At 53.9% G+C, this 16,073-nt stretch overlaps 1 protein-coding gene across 2 annotated transcripts; it reads right to left on the bottom strand.

Annotated features, from left to right (window-relative positions):
• Positions 1–1,117: 1,117 nt before the first annotated feature.
• On the bottom strand, positions 1,118–2,874 carry DMRTA2 (DMRT like family A2; the record flags this gene model as incomplete). 2 transcript variants are annotated; one of them, XM_084211036.1, is made up of 2 exons in its annotated part: positions 1,118–2,193; positions 2,350–2,874. In XM_084211036.1, the coding sequence occupies 2 exons, from the start codon at positions 2,872–2,874 to the stop codon at positions 1,318–1,320; spliced, it is 1,401 nt and encodes a 466-aa protein (XP_084067162.1). In that variant the 3' UTR covers positions 1,118–1,317. The 2 variants fall into 2 exon arrangements, with proteins under 2 accessions (XP_084067162.1, XP_084067163.1); XM_084211037.1 differs by having other exon boundaries at positions 1,118–2,195; positions 2,382–2,874.
• Between the last annotated feature and the right edge of the window lie 13,199 nt (positions 2,875–16,073).

The raw sequence follows: 16,073 nt of genomic DNA, 5'->3' as shown, positions 1-16,073 counted from the left end.
GCCACGCGAGTAGCCTTTGCCCTCGGATGAGGGTGAAGGGCACACAACTCTGAAAACAGCTCTGAAACCTTCCCTGCACTGATCTTAACTCCTCCACCTCTGCCGCAAACGCACCTTTACATTCTGGAAAAACGTCATTATTATAGATCCCTTTGCTTATTTTGGCACAAAAACAACCGAAAGGCACAATCCGATTTCAGATACGAGGAGTAAAACCTCATTGCTGCTACACAACCCGCGGGTGGCAAGGTGGGATTTGCTTTACCAGGCTTCTCTTTGCAACACTTCCAAATTTCCTAAATACGACAGAAACATCAGATACCGAAGAGAGAAATCCTGCTTAAATTTACACCACTGTAGGTTTGCTAGGGATTTTTTCCGCAGGCATAAATAAGAAAAAGACCAGAACCAGAAATAAACGTATTTGACAATTTCCATTGATAAGGAATTTGCTCTTGCTTGTATGCTTCGTTTTTATTTATAAATTTATCTGAAGAATATCTAGTTTGACCATGATAAAAATGTAGTAAACATGTTTGTACTATTTGCATAAACTCCTTTAAATATTGAATGTACTTGTCAAATGAATTTCCCAAAACACACTTCCATCATCTCATAAAATACCAATTGCCATTCATAAGACCGATTTTTTTTTTTTTAATAGAAAATAACATTTATTTCTATGAAATGGAAACACAGAATTACCTGTTAGAAACAGCAAGAAGTTTGCTACATCGGAACAAGAAAGCAATTTTCTTGCAGATCACAAATGAAGGAGGCTTATTAAACCGTCATACACCATTGGCGCCAGGGTCCTACGGACAGTTACAAATATATCTACTTTCCAATGTTATATACAGACCGCAACGTTTCTGGGGGCGGGAAGGAAAAGGTTTTCAATTTGACAATGTTTCATCTATATGCCTGGTAAGTATTACAATGCGCTGCCTAACCTTTAGCTTAACGTTAATACCAAGTTCACCTACGAGTTACATTAATAACTTAGATTTCCATTTTATAACATTATACACTTGCTAGTATACATATATATATATATATGTATGTGTGTGGGAAGGAGCGCTCGCGTGTGTGCACACCCCACGACGCGCCGAGGATATCCATGCTTATGGCCATAAGCAACAAAGAGTGACTCATGTCTGGACAATGAAAGTGCACCTTTACCACCTTAACACACCTACGCCTGTCCGCGCCGGGCTCTGCACGCAGCCACCGCCTGCACGGGGGACAGCGAGCCACCCGTGTCCGTCCACCCGTGCCTACCTAGCTACCTCTACACAGACGAGCTTTAGGAAGCCGCTATTGCTTCTCGGGGGTGTTGTTGACCATGGGCCCGTAGAGCCCGCCGGAGTACACCTGCTCCTTGTGCACGGCCGAGCGGTCCCGCATCAGGTCGCTGAAGGCGTAGTCCACGGGCGGCCGGAACCCCAGCGTGGGCATCAGCCCGGCCGTGGAGTAGGGGGTCATGAAGGCCAGTCCCCGGCTGTGCGCCGAGTAGGCGAGGCGCAGCGGGTTCAGTCCCAGGTGGGTGCCCAGGGGGTAGGCGCCGGCCTCGGCCCCGAAGTGCGTGGCGTTGGGCTGCAGCGGGGAGAAAGCGGAGCGGCTGCCCAGCGTGCCGATGGCCGGGGCCATGGCGCCGGCGATCAAGGGCCGGTGGTGGGCGGCGGCGGCGGCGGGGGTGGGCGGCAGGCCCTGCAAGGCGCCGTCCCGGGCCCAGCCCTCCTCGGGGCCCTTCTCCGGGCCGCGGTTGTTGAGGATCTGCTCGATGGCCTGTACCACGTCCCCGCCGCAGCCCTGCAGCACCAGCTCCAGCACGCTGCGCTTGTGCGCCGGGAAGACGCGCGTCAGGATGTCGATGGGAGTCCGCTGCCGGCCGCCGGCCGAGGGCGACGGGTCCTGCTCGTCCTTGTCCGCCTCTGAGCCCGAGTCCGAGCCCAGCGGGCTGATGGAGCCCGGGCTCTCCTCCCCCTCCTTCGGGCCCTTGGAGACGGGTGAGCTCAGGAAGGACTCGCCGTCCCCGTTCTCCGAGCCCGAGCCGTGGCGAGCATCTGGGGAGGAGGTGCCGGGCACGGACTCGCCGTCCGGGGAGAGGGGCTTCCCGCCCGCCTGCTGCGGGGTGACGGCGCGGCTCGGCAGCAGCGTCTTGGGGAACAGCTCGAACTTCTGCATCTTGGACTCTGCGGGCCGGGGGGTCAGAAGGAAGAGAGACCGTCAGTGGGGCTGCCCCCGGCGGGCCCCGCGGAGCGCCCCGGCCGTCGGCGGGGCCACCCGCTCACAGCTCCGCGCCCCGCTCGTCTCCCGCCGCCTCTCCAGGCCCCTTCCCCCCAACACCCCCGCCCCGAGGGCTCGCAGCGCGGCCTTACCTGAGGCGCCGGCGCCTCCCTCGCCGCCGGCCCCGGCGCAGACGGAGCCGAACACCTCGTACGCGGGCCGGGGCGGGATGATGCCGTTGGCGGCCGCCAGCGCCAGCCCCTCGGCCGTGCCGTAGAGCAGCTGCAACTCGCGGGCCTCGTTCTCCTCCTGCGCCTGCTGCCGGCGCAGCGCCACCTGAGCGGCCATGACGCGCTGGCGCTCGGCGATGAGGGTGCACTTGGCGCACATGCAGTCCTTCCAGCGGCAGTACCGCTTGTGGCCCTTCAGCGCCGACACCACCCCGTGGTTGCGGCACCGGGCGCACTTGGGCGTCCGCGGGTACTTCTCGGCCGCCCGCAGCAGCAGCGGCGGCGCCCGCAGCAAGCTCCCGGCCACGCTCACCGGCAGCGTGGCCGCCGCCGCGGCCGCCGCGGCCGCCACCGAGCTGGGGGGCACCGGGGGGGGCGCGGCGGGCACGCTAGGCAGCTCCGAACGCAGCTCCATCCCGGCGAGCCCGCCCCGAGAGAGCGGCCCCCCCTCCCCGGCCTCCCCCAAAGCGACGCGGGGCGGGGGAGCCCCTGCGCCGCACCCGCGCCCGGGCGCGGAGAGGCTCCCGTCGCCTTCAAGCGCAATCACGAGTGGGGGGCACACAGAGCCCCGGGGGCGGGCATGCAAACCCCAGCGCCTGTTCTCTCCCTTCGCTCGACGCCCCCGTCCTCCCGCACCGGCACACGGGCCCGGAGCGGGGTTCAAGTGAGGAGGGGCCCGTCGGGAGCCGTTCCGCGCCCTCCTCCCCTCGGCGCCCGACAAGCAAAGCTAGCACAAGAAAATCCGAGAAAACTTAGATCACTCTGCTTCCTCGCTCTCCGTGCGCATCTGGCGGGGCAGCACCAAGTTCATCGCGCCAGGCTCAAAGCCGAGCTCTCCCGTCCGCGCTCGCGGGCTCGCCGCTCCCCAGTGCGCCCCCGGTGCAACACCCGAGCTGCTCGCTAAGCTCCGTTCCCCCGTCCCCCTGTAACTGCGGCCACAGACTAGCAGTGTCCCTTCAAAGAACAATCCGGCACCTTCAACGACAGGATCCCTCGCCACGAGCCGCAGAGGCTAAAATCCAGCGGAGAATAGCAGGGGGAAAAAAAAAAATCACCCCGTCTCCCGAGCAGCACCTCCGCAGGCGGGCGGACGAGCCGCGGCGCGCCCCGAGCGGGCGGTCGGGCAGGGCCGGGCGCGGAGCCCCCCGGGAGGCGGCGCGGCCCTGGCGGAGCGGAGCGGAGGGAGCGGAGCGGAGGGAGCGGAGCGGAGGGAGCCGAGGGAGCAGAGCAGAGCAGAGCGGAGTGGAGGGAGCGGAGGGAGCGGAGCAGAGCGGAGGAGAGCAGAGCGGAGGGAGCGGAGCAGAGCGCTGCCCGCCGCGCCGCCACCCGCGCCGCCACTCGCGCTATTGTTGCGGCCCGCGTTGCCATTAGGCAACATTGGACAACAATGTGGCGCCTGCCATTGGCCAGGGCCCGCGCGCGCCGCGCTGATTGGCCGCGCCGCGCCCGCCGCGCCCGCGGAGCGCCGGGAGCGCCCGGGGGGCACCGCGGGGACAGCGGGGACAGCGGGGGTGTGCCTGGAAACACCGCCCGCTCCCCGACACCCCGGCGCTTGGGAGGGTTTGGCCCTCTTTTCCTTTCCTTTGCTTTTTTTTAATTCATTGGTAAGGGTACTTGCCAACCGTTTGATTTTTATTTTTTTCCCCTGGGTGTTACTTGTCAGAAGGGGAGGGGGTAATATGCTGTGCAAGGTGACAATTCAATTTATGGTCTCTCCCCTCCCCTTGGAGATTTTGTTTTATGATAGTGCGTAACGACGTCTCTCTCCTTCCTTCCTTCCTTCCTTCCTTCCTTCCTTCCTTCCTTCCTTCCTTCCTTCCTTCCTTCCTTCCTTCCTTCCTTCCTTCCTTCCTTCCTTCCTTCCTTCCTTCCTTCCTTCCTTCCTTCCTTCCTTCCTTCCTTCCTTCCTTCCTTCCTTCCTTCCTTCCTTCCTTCCTTCCTTCCTTCCTTCCTTCCTTCCTTCCTTCCTTCCTTCCTTCCTTCCTTCCTTCCTTCCTTCCTTCCTTCCTTCCTTCCTTCCTTCCTTCCTTCCTTCCTTCCTTCCTTCCTTCCTTCCTTCCTTCCTTCCTTCCTTCCTTCCTTCCTTCCTTCCTTCCTTCCTCCCTTCCTCCCTTCCTCCCTTCCTCCCTTCCTCCCTTCCTCCCTTCCTCCCTTCCTCCCTTCCTCCCTTCCTCCCTTCCCCTCTTCTCTCTCTCTCCCTCTCTCCCCTCTCCCTCTCTCTCCACACACCCGCAGGTGAATGTCCAAGTGCTGCCGCAGCAGGAGAAGCCCGAGGTGAGTATGATTTTCCATCCTTTCTCTGCGCTTTAGGCTGGGCGAGCCCTGCCCGTCCTTCGCTCCCCAGAAAGTAAAGTTCGTTCTTTCTCTCTCCTGCCAGCTGTTTGCGTGACTACATGTTCAACAGGCGCCTTCCCCGCGGGGACAATAAACCCGAGGGACTGATTTTTGAGGAGGAGGAGGCTGCCGGGCTGGTAACTGTATATTAACCCCGGAGCTTTTGTTTTAGCATCAGCCACCCGGCTTTGACGTCACCTTCGCTGGTAGCGGGAGGAGGTAGCACTTCGGTGGGAAATAACGCCGTCTCCTTTCCCCAGGGTTCTCCCCTCTCTTTCCCACGAGGGATCTCCGTCCTCCTCGGCACTTTCTAAAGTTTTTTTGGTTTTTTTTCGTATGAGTCCTTGCCCGTAGCGGGAACCGTCTGCCGGTGGTCGGGGCCTCCTCCCGTCGCTTCATCAACCCCATCTGCGCTGCCACGCCGCGGGACCCGTTCCCGGTGCCTTCCCGGGTGGGTGCCCCGGGAGCTGCGGGCCCCGAGCCGGGGGCAGACAAAGCCCCGGCTGCGCTCGGAGCGTGCCGGCGCTGCCCGCCGCTTCCTCGGCGGGATGGAGACCGCGCAGGGCCGCGGGACAGCCCCGCTGCAGGACACGCAGTGCTCGCTGGTGCTGAGATGACTCTTCCCCTTGGTCACCCTCCTTCCGTGGTTGCGAAAAGCGCAATTGCAGAGCCATCCAAATTTTCAATATTTTTATTACACTTACATCCGTCTTCTTCCTTTTTTTTTTTTTTTTTTTGGAGCGCTTTCCTACCCGATTTTCTGCGGGTGCAGCTGCTGCCCACTCCTCGTGATTTAGGTGTTATAACACCTTTATTTATTACAGCAGCCAAGTCAAAATATCCGAATTAATTTTATTCGCAACCATTAATTTTATTCTCCGGGGAGTATTACTTAAACCATCTGATTTAATTGGGAATTCTTAGAACTCGATCAGACCTAATAAGAAACATTTAAAGTATTGCTTTATGTTTGTTTAACGTGGAGAAAATATTTTCCATTTTTCCTGGCAGTTTTGTTTGGGGTTGCGATGGGGTTTTTTTCAGCAAATACCTTCCCTTTCCCCCCCGAGGCAACCCGCCACCAACAACACAAGGACGGGCAACGCCGATTTCCCCCATTCCCTTGTCTTTCAGCTCTGACTTCAATTAAAGGGCTGAGTTATCCTTTCCCTTTATGGCGGTTTAAACTATCTACTTTGGAAACAACCATGGGGAAAAAAAAAAAAACCTAAACAAACAAACAACAACAACAACAAAACAACCCAAGAGTGGGTCAGTAATCAGCCGTGGTAGTTTCTGTTCGGAGCCTCAGGCTTCCAGTAACATTGCAAACAGCGGTGTTGAAGTTGGAGCACACAAGCTGCAGCATCTCTGTCCCCAGGCTGTTTCCTGGGCTCCTGCCGCACGGCCCCGCTCACTGTGACACGCAGAGTTGGGGTGCGGTGTCCCAGAGCTGGGCACGTAAACGCCCAGTGCCTGTTTCTTCTGTTCGCCCAAAGCCAGCAGAGGACTCCCCCTCGTCCAAAACACTTAGCCACTTTTAAATGCTACGCTCGCTGTCAATCCGACATCGTAATAAAAGGGGTTTATTAAATAAAAAATTTTAAATTGCACGAATATGTAACGCAAGTCCAGGATTCAGCAAGTTCTGAGGACATTTGTCCAAATCTCCCCCAGTTTCAGGGTGCTTGACGGTTTCCCACGCCCCGCTCCTCTCCGGCCGCCCCCAGGGCCGGCAAAGCCCCGGCAGGCGCCCGGAGGCGGAGGGGGCAGCAGCCGAAGCCGCCGCACCGGGGAAGCGCCGCTCTTCGCCGGGGTCGCTCCTGACCCGGAGCCGAGGCCTCTTCTCGGACTCGGCACCCTGCTCCGGGCTCAGAGAGACTCTGCCTTTCCGCTCTCCAGGAGGAAAGTGGTTGGAGGGGCCGCTTCCAACCGGGACCCAGCTATTCCTGTGTTGCTCTTCTCTTACGAGGTGCGTTTAGAAAATGAGAGCCCGGAATCACACTTCTCACCGGTCTGACATTTTAACAATAATAATAATAATTTCTCCCCTGTCCGTATTTTCCTTTGAAAACTTTCGCTGTGGACCCAGACAGAAATGCGCACATTTCACAGATTTATTCAAACCAACCACCCCTAAGCTGGGAGTTCGCCCGGAGCAGCAGAGGCGCGGCCAGGACTTGCCGTGGGCTCGGGGCGCTCTCCAGCTCTGTCCCGGCCTGCCAGAGCCCAGTGTGTGTGTGAGTACGGACGGGAGGCAGCGGGGAGGTGGATGTTGCTCTCCCCCCACCCCTCCCTTCTTCCTCCCTTCTCTCCTACTGCAATTCATTTCTGTTTGACGAGGCACAATAAAATCTTCTTGTACATCCCCGCTCCCGTGTCTTTCTGGGGGAGGGATGTTTGTTTTAGGCACGCACAGAGCAGCCGCGCTCCCGTTGCCCGGGCGGGACATAGAAATTCATTTCTCCAAACCCGGTGAAATGCGACTTTAAAGCCCCCGAGATTGGTCTCGCTCCCAGCTTGGCTCTGGGAGCAACTCCCAGCGTCAAACCACGAGAGGAACTCGGGCTTGGACCCAGCTCCTCTCCTCCTCCCCGCAGGAGCAGCCGGGCTGGCACCGGGCGCCCGGGCCGGCTCCGGGGAGCGGGGCGGGCGCCCTGCCCGGTCCGCGCCGCCGACCTTCGGGCCACCGGGGCTAAAGGGTGCCAGAGGGACCCCCACCGTGGTCAGGGCAGCCCGCGCCCTCCAGACGCGTCAAAGTCGATACTACTTCGTTACAGGGATGACCAGAGACGCCGCGTTTCGTTGCGCGGTGCCCCGGTTGCCGCTCAGTTATCCCCGCTGCGCGTTTGACTCTGGCAGCATCCAGAAACGCACCACGGCCCAGCGCTCACGGCTGGGTCAGCCCGCTAAAACATGACATTAAATGCTAATTTAATATATTTATTCTGAAGAAGCCCCGATTTCTCCGGTGTTTCTTTCTCTCCTCACTCCCCTTGATTCACTTAAAGGCTTCCCGTGTACGGCTGCTCCGATGCCCAAGTTCGAGAGGGCTGCAGCAACGGTGCTGCTGCAGCTTCCCCCAGTTGCAGTAAAATCTTAATTAAAAAGCGCCCGGCTATTGGCTGCCATGCGGGGGAAGGGACACGCACGCCCGCAGGCAGCGCAGCCCTCGGAAGCATCCCAGAGAAATATAGTTCTTGATTAGTGTATTTTCATCTCGTTCTTAGCGGAAGACAGTTTGTAAGTACCTGCTAATGTTAGTGCTCTTTAAGGTTTCAATTGTTCTAGGGGGTTTGCCATTGACTTTTTCATTATTTACCTACTGAATCAAAGTAAGCAAATGCCATCTGTTTCCCTGCTGCTATCATCTTCACTTTTAATTATCCGCCCAGCCGCCTAATAGAGATGATATTAAACTAAATCTTTTTGACATTAAAAGTAATTATCCCCAAACCAATATTACAAGAATGAAAATTACCACCACCACTACCCCCCCTTCAAGAAAAAGGCACATTCGTCCTAGTCCAGGCAACCTCTTCAGATCCGGAGCGAGGAAAGGGAGACGGAACTCCCGTTAGCCCGGAATTCTCAAGTATTTGAAACATTATTAACTCGATTTCCCGGCTCCCAGTGGGGGAGGAAAAAGCGACAATGGGGAAAGATTTGTGGAAGAAAATAAGGGAAATTCGGGGCTCCGCGCACTCCTGCGTGGGCTCTTCTCTTTCCGCAGCCCGGCGGTCGCACGGGGGGAACCCACAGCGGGGCGGGCGGCGGGGCCGGGGCTGCCTGACCCCTCGGGGATCCGCCGGGGCCGGCGCAGGTGCCCAACCCCGGCTTTTGGGGAAGGGCGCATCCCAAAGGCACAGACACGCGGCCCTCGATGGCACCATCCATCCCGCGGCACCGGCCGTGCGGGGACGGTCATCGGAGGGACTCTGGGACCGGGGCCCATGGCGATGAAGGGGCACGGCGGGTCCTCTGACAGATGGCCGCCGCCTGAATTACCTCCACAGAGTCATTTCGCCTACTCTCAGACTTCTCCGCCATTTCTCCTCCGACTCGCTTTAATATGAGCCGGAGCCGCGTCCCCCATTTCCTTTAATATGTGCTAAACTGAGCTAATTTTAATTGCATGTTTCAACTTTGCTAATTAAATAGAGTGGTCTAATTAAAAGTGACTAGGGAACAGTTTTAATTCAACCCTCTACTTTTTTAACAATCCATTATGCAACAAATCCAGGGTAAGCCCTCCCTTTAAAAAAGCTACAGATGATTGAGTTTTTACACCTTTTTACACGCTCACAATGGGGAGACTTGACCCAACATATGTAGCGGTGGGGCCGAGCCCCCCCGGCTCCCCGGCGGGGCATCGCGACCGAGCCGCCTCGCTGATGCTGCCCCGCCTGAGCGCCGCTGGACCCGGGGGCTTCCCGGGGCCTCCCCGCTGGAAGTGCGGAGACTATTAGCCCAGCAGAGGTTAGAGTAGCACATCCCCAAGACAGCAGACCAGGATTTGGGAAAATCGGGCTCTTTACACGCTTCATCTCTTCACCAAGTGCTCATTAGGTTGTTAACCTCTGGTTCACATGAAAGGGGCATGTGATGAATCCCCTCCCGAACAAATGGGTGCATCCCCCTTCAGGCACTGAACAAAGCCCTTAAAATAACTGCACAAGAAAGCCTTTAGTTGTTACTCTAAAATTTCTTTTCTCTGAGAGCTTGTGCCCATCCACACACACGCACACCGACACACAGAAAGAGGAAAAAAAGCTCACACACGCAAAAATCTATCCATCACCCCTCCTCCCCCGTGTGCTGGAGCTAAAAATTAAAAATCCGTGGTCCGTCCCCAGGGCTTTCGGCGCTGGCTGATGTCCCTCGGGTTTGGCTGAGGCTCGGACTGGGGTTTCCCAAGTGGGGGGAAGGAAATCTTAATCGCTTCAGCGGGGCGGGCGGGGGAGCATCCTCTGCCTGTGGAGGGGGAAAGCCACGCGTCCCGGCAGGGGACAGCGCCCTGCGGGGGCACGGGGGTGTGGGGGTGCCCATGGCGGCCCCAAGCTCTGCTCTCCCCGTCTTTCACCCGCGAGTTGAGCGGACCCACAGCGGAGGAGGGCGCGGACAGGAGCTCCCCTTTCTGGCCGGGGGAGTGCGGCGAGAGATCGGGTCCTCTCCCAAAGCAGGCGGGACCGACCTCCGCCGCCAGCGCTGCCTGCTCGGGGCTCGCTGCCCACGGAGGGCCCGGGAGCCGAGCCTGGCTCCGCATTCCCACCGCTCGCCTGTGGATTTGGGGCTCTTTAAGACCTTTGCTTTTCTCTCCCTCCCTCCTTCTCCCTCTCCCTTTTTATTTCCCAGCCCCTCGGGCATGGATTAAAGTGACAGACAATTTTCCCCCCCGCACCTTATTGATGGTTAAATGCGCTCTGAGTTAATGCGCGGGAAGCGGGCAGGGCGGGGGGGGCTGTCCCGGCAGCGCTGCGAACCTCGGCGGGTCGCGGAGCGGCCGCGGCCCGGGGGCGGCTCGGGCCGGGCGGTGCCGCAGCCCCGCGCAGGCGGGCGGTGCGCGGCAGCGGAGGCTCCGCGGGGATGCCGCGGCCCCGCGGGGACACGCGCGTGTGTCGCGGCCTCCCGGCAGCCGCGGGGACACGCGCTGGCACCGCCGGGAGCACGCAGGTACCGCGGGGGCAGCAGCCCGCAGCCAGAATGACTCGGGAAAGCCCCGCTCTGCTAATTTACCGTAGGGCGCTCCGAGAGGTTCATTAAAAAGGCTCTTGTCAGCTCCCTAACGATCCGAGAGCTTTTTAATTATATTTTATATTCCCCTACCCGTCTCCTAACTTCAAACACATGGTAAAAAGGATTTGCTGTTTTGTTTCAGGTAAAACCTAATAATTAAAATTCAGACCCCGTCCCATGCATCTGCTTCGCCTTTGCCAAATGAATTGAAGGGAGAGAGAAAAGCGATTTCATTGAGATCACAGATGGGGTGCAGGTTTTTGGAAGAAATTTGAGAAACACCATTGTCCAGAACCAAAACTCTATGTCTTGCCCCACAAAGGGGGCTGCTTTAAGCCCCTCAACTTCTATGGGGCTTGTTTTTTAAACTTTAAGTGTTCCGCACAATAAGCTGCCACTAAAATGTCACAACCACTCTAATTCCAAGTGTGTCTCACTGCAAAGGGTGCAGAAAAATGAAGGGAGCAAAGGGAAGGAGTGTAATTAAAAACCCTGGAGCTCCCTCCTGCCTGCTGGGGCCCGGCGACCGGTCCGGGGAGGGGGCGGCGGGGAAATGCCCCCGCCCGTGGCAGCGGCACGGACACCCCAAGGTGCGGGACCGCCCCCCCCGCGCATCTGCCCGGCCGCATCCCGGCTCAGCACATCGCGGCGCTTCCATACTTTGGAGGGTAAATTTTTTCATTAGCCGAAAGCGGAAGATTAATCCTTTTCTTTTTATTCATGATCATGACAACCCCGGTCGGATTTTCCAGAGGATTCCCCCCTTCAATGTTTACTGGCCCAGGAGCTCAGGAGCAGAACAATCCTGACGGAACGCGATAGATAAACACAGTCTCTTATCGTTAAAGAGACACATCGAGGGGGTTTGAGGAGGGGCGGGCGACAGCGTCATCCAAAACCACACGCGCTTGGGGCAAAAAAAGATTCTTGTATTCTTTTTCCAGTGGACACGCGGTATTTTAAGGGGCTCTTACACAAACACAGACTTCTTTCAAGTTATTGATGGACCATCCGCAATCTCCCATGGCACCGGCCGGTGCCCTCAGCCCCGCGGGAGCGGGCAGCGCTGGGGCCGTGCCCGAGCCTGCGGCTCCGTGGGTTGGGTTGGTTGGCTGTTTGTTCGTGGGTTGTTGGGTTTTTTTTCCCCGGGGATGCCCAATTTCTCCCTGCGCGCCCCTCGCCCAGCGCCGGGCTGAGCGGCCGCGCCCGCGGGGGAAGGCGCAGCACCAAGCGCTTTTCTCTTTTGACTTCGCTTTAATTATTTTTAAAATAATTTTAAAATAATTGTTGGTGGAGGTGCGGGCAGAGCCGGGCCGGGTGCGGAGCCAGCGCGGCCGCGGAGGGGAGGGAGACCCGCGGGGGCGGCTCCGCGCCCGGCGGCCGCCGCAGCGCTCCGGTGCCCCGGGAATTCTGCCCCGACGGCTCCGCCCCGGTCCGGCCGGTGCCGGGACCAGCCCGGGAGGTGCCTTCGCCCCATCCCGCTCGGCCACGCCAGCATCTCCCGGGGAGCCGGCGGCCGCCAGGTGCGAAGGCGCGGGGGACCCGCACCAAGGCGGGGATCGCATTTTTGGTGTTTTTGTTTGTTTATTTGGTTTGGTTTTCCCACGTTAGACGATGCTGCAACAGCCACACAATGTCTGACGCACCTGCGTCTAAACCTTGAAGAAGTATATCTCAGCAACGGAGTGTTCTCTGTAAATCTCGGGTTCTAAAAAATATCTCTCCCCTTTTTTCTTCATTACATTCACAAATTATTTTTTTCTTCTGCATCACGAGTTTATAGCTGTCATAAAAATAAACCGTTCTCCACTGCCACCAGTTTGGAAATGCTTTCCCTTACGCAATCAGTCTTAATTAATTAGGACACAGAAACAGGCAAATAGGCCTACACAAAATGGAAAATATTCCCGAAGTACACATCAGAATAATTTTTAAGTTCCTAAAATGGCTGCAACAGAACGGGGGTTTTCAAACGACAACAAATGAGGTCTACCTGTAAATTTAGAAAAGGCAAAATCATGAGTAGGATGCCATAATTACAAGGTATAAAATACTTATCAGTGATAGAAACTCATGCTAATGGGGACTGTGACAGTAGATGAAATAAAGCATAGAGGCAAATAAAATTATAGAAACTACATTTTTAGGTGAATGAAAGCATACTTATATTCACTGCTTTACAAAATGATAATAATTCCTTAAAATCACCCAAATAGGACTACCCTTTTCTAAGAAAACCCTATAAAAAGGAAGATAACAGAGAGAAATTAGGTAAAAGGTAAAAGACTAAGATTGTAACCAAAACTTTTTGAAGACATTTTCTTAGATCCTCAGAGTACACGTGTAGCTGACTTAAAAAGACTACAGAATGCCACAAGGAGCAGTTGGGTCATGAGAACCAGCACATTCAAGGATGTAATAGGAAGACAGACTCAAAGCAGGAAACTAAGAAGAAAATCAGAAAATCCATGGAAATCGAACTTTTGGAAAACATAAATCCTGAATTAAAAAACTGACAGATTGCAATGAACAGCTACCAAAGATGTAAAGGATTATTAAAAATATCAGAAACAGGAAACCTGCCAAAGATTTTTTATGGTGTAAAAGACTCCTTTTATGAAAAAAAGAAAAAAACTAAGCTAGTCATTTATAGTGGTGCTTACTACACTGGAAACATATTTTCTTGAGTTAAAAAAGAAAAAAAAAAAAGTAACATTATCCAAGATTTGATGGCTGGAAGCAGAAATCAACAAGATTCCAGCCATGTCCCCAAGAAGCTGTGAGGGAATCTCTGTCATTCAAGTTACTCAGCCACCAGGACCTGGAGAAAGGGACCAGTGGTGAGCTTTGGCTATCAATAAATAACACAAACCCATTCAAGTTGGGTGGATGGAAAGGGAACAGCAAGGAGCTGTGGAATCCTGGGGAACACTGGCACAACGTGGAGCTGGGAAACAGCAAAGGAAACTCACTGGTGCTAAGTACAAAATAACAATTCTGTTAAGCAGCAGTTCTGTAAGCACAGGAACTAATGAAACCTCCTCCTACAACCAGCAGTTGAGTGACATTTTAACTGAATTTTATTAAGGCTGCAGTGTGACTTCAGTCTTTATTACACAAAAGAATCCACAGAGGAAAGCCCTGGCTAAGGAGTGGATTCTCTGCTATCTAATGAGACATTAAAACCCTTTGAAACTTTTAGGGTGCTTGGGTCTGGAGTGACTCCCAAGAGCTGGATCTGGAGTGAGCCTTGCCTTCACTGCACACACTCAGGGACCTTTCATCTGCCTTCTCATTTCCTGAAATCTGGGGTGCTGACTTAAAGAAGATTTAAGGAAATTTTAGACAGCCCAACCTTTATAACATTAAATTTGCTTGAAATAATAATTTTAAAAACCCTAAAAACAAAAGGATGTAAAATGCAAAGGTAGTAATAAGATATTAAAAAAAATATTTCAAGGACCCTGATCAATGTCATCCTACATAAATCAGCAATGCTGTCAGGGGAAGCAGCCTTGCCTTCCTCTTCCTCTCATCCTCACTGATTCCCACCAGGGAGCTGCATCAGCCTCAAAACTGCTCCAGGAAAAAAATGGTCACTTTTTAATTAGTTTGCCTGGTTCCAGTGGAAGGTTGGGGCAGAGATGGCTCTGCTGGCAGAAGTATACATCTATATCAGACTAAATTCAGTATAAAACTCCCTGGATCCTGACACACTTAGTGCTAAACTTGGTATTTCTCCACCTTTGTCATCTGTGGGGGAAATAGTTTCAGGTAGAGAGCAATGTTTCATGTTGGGTACAGTGTACAGTAATTTCTGCTTTCTTTCATGACCCATCCAGAAAAAAAAATAATTAATGCTACTGCAGTTGCCTTCTCTTTTACACAGAGTAATAAAACTAAACTCAGGTGCAGAATGAACATCCAGTTTCCACTCTCAGCTCTTCTGTTCAAAGGCCAATGGTTCCAATGAACATCCACTGTCAAGGGCTGGGCTGTCTCACCCCAGGCAAGCACACAGCTCTCAACCTAATGACTGATTTTCACGTTCCCTCTCAAGGACCTTTAAGGAATTCTACATTTTGGCAGTCAAACAGCTTTGCTAGTGGGCAGCACACACAGAAAAAGGAGCTGTGCTATGGTAGTGTTGAAGCACAGGAACTTGTCTCTCCTCTGGCCCTCACAATATTGGAAAAACCAAAGTGTGAATTAAAATCAGTGAAAACTCCTCTAGGGGAGGCCACCATCTCTGTTTCCAGATAAAAATGTCTCCTCTGCTTTGTCAAACAGTTGAAATCTTGGTGCCTCCCTTGGTGCCCAGCCTGAGTGCAGGGCAGCAGAGGGGAAGCCTTTGCCCCAGGGAGGAATGGCACACATAAGACATCTCCATCCTCAGCATTTCTGACTGAGTGCTCCAAGCAGGTTCTGGTTCTGCCTGGTAGTGACTCTTCTCATGCAGAGACACCCACTGATGTGCTTTGTGCTTGCTGTGGAAGCTGTTCTAAGGCACTGAAATCTTCTCATGCTTTGTTTAGGGAGCCTGGACACAAGGCCTGCATAATGAAGCACTTCAGTCCTGTGACTCTGGGATATTGTGACTTGATTTTCTCCTACATAAGGAAGAGTGAAATCATATAACTGTTTAGTAGAAATATTGCTGCAATTGAAAATTTATTTTAAGTTTCTAATGTCACTGAGTAGGTACAGTTTATGAAAGCCAAAGTCCTCTTCTGCTACATTAAAAAGGAAAAACTCCCCAAAACAGCTCCATTAGAAACTCCCACTGAGCTGAAGGGTGCACATGTAGAGAGTACAGAGCAAACACCGTGTTCTTCTGCATGGTCTCTAAGAATGATTTCAAACACCACTGTGCACAGGCAGAAAGTTTCTCCCAGAACCAGAGTGTGTCCCACCCTCACCCCACAAGCCACAGAAGCTGACGTGTTGCACGGCATTCCTTTCAGCAACAGTAATTCCCTAAGACTTAAAACTAATGCATTAATCACCTTAATGAGAATCCATTAATGTGAAGAACCCGAAGAGAAAAAGGCAGAATCAGGGATGTGCTCTGTAGCAATGGTGTTACAGTTCTAGGGTAATACTGAATTACAAAATTCCAATGACTAGAGGATTATCCATGCCAGCAGAGCATGTGAAGTGAATACCAGGAGAGCAGAAAATGATGGCATAGAATACTAATATTTCTACACAGGGATTGGTTTATGCTGATGGTGTGATTCAGAAAGGTGACTCGACATGGTTGCTTCTTGAAATCAGGCCCGAAGTATTTAAGGACCAAAATCATTAACGTTTTATTTAAAGAGCGATACATTTGTTTACGTCGTGGCAGAATGATCCCTGTATACTGATCTCAAAATCTTTATATCAGAGGGAAGTAATGCCACCACTTTGAACACTTCCAGTTAATTATCACTAGAACATTTTGATAATGACAGTGTATTTTGCAATATGAACAAAATGAGGGAAAAAAATAATGGAGTTTAGAAGAAAAAAAGAAAGCCAAACAACCCTGGGAGCACTGAC

This window comes from Fringilla coelebs (assembly GCF_963513975.1).
Source record: "Fringilla coelebs genome assembly, chromosome: 9".
Lineage (NCBI taxonomy): Eukaryota > Metazoa > Chordata > Aves > Passeriformes > Fringillidae > Fringilla > Fringilla coelebs.
Note: the sequence above shows the minus strand (reverse complement) of the source record. Positions and strands in the feature narration are given on the sequence as shown.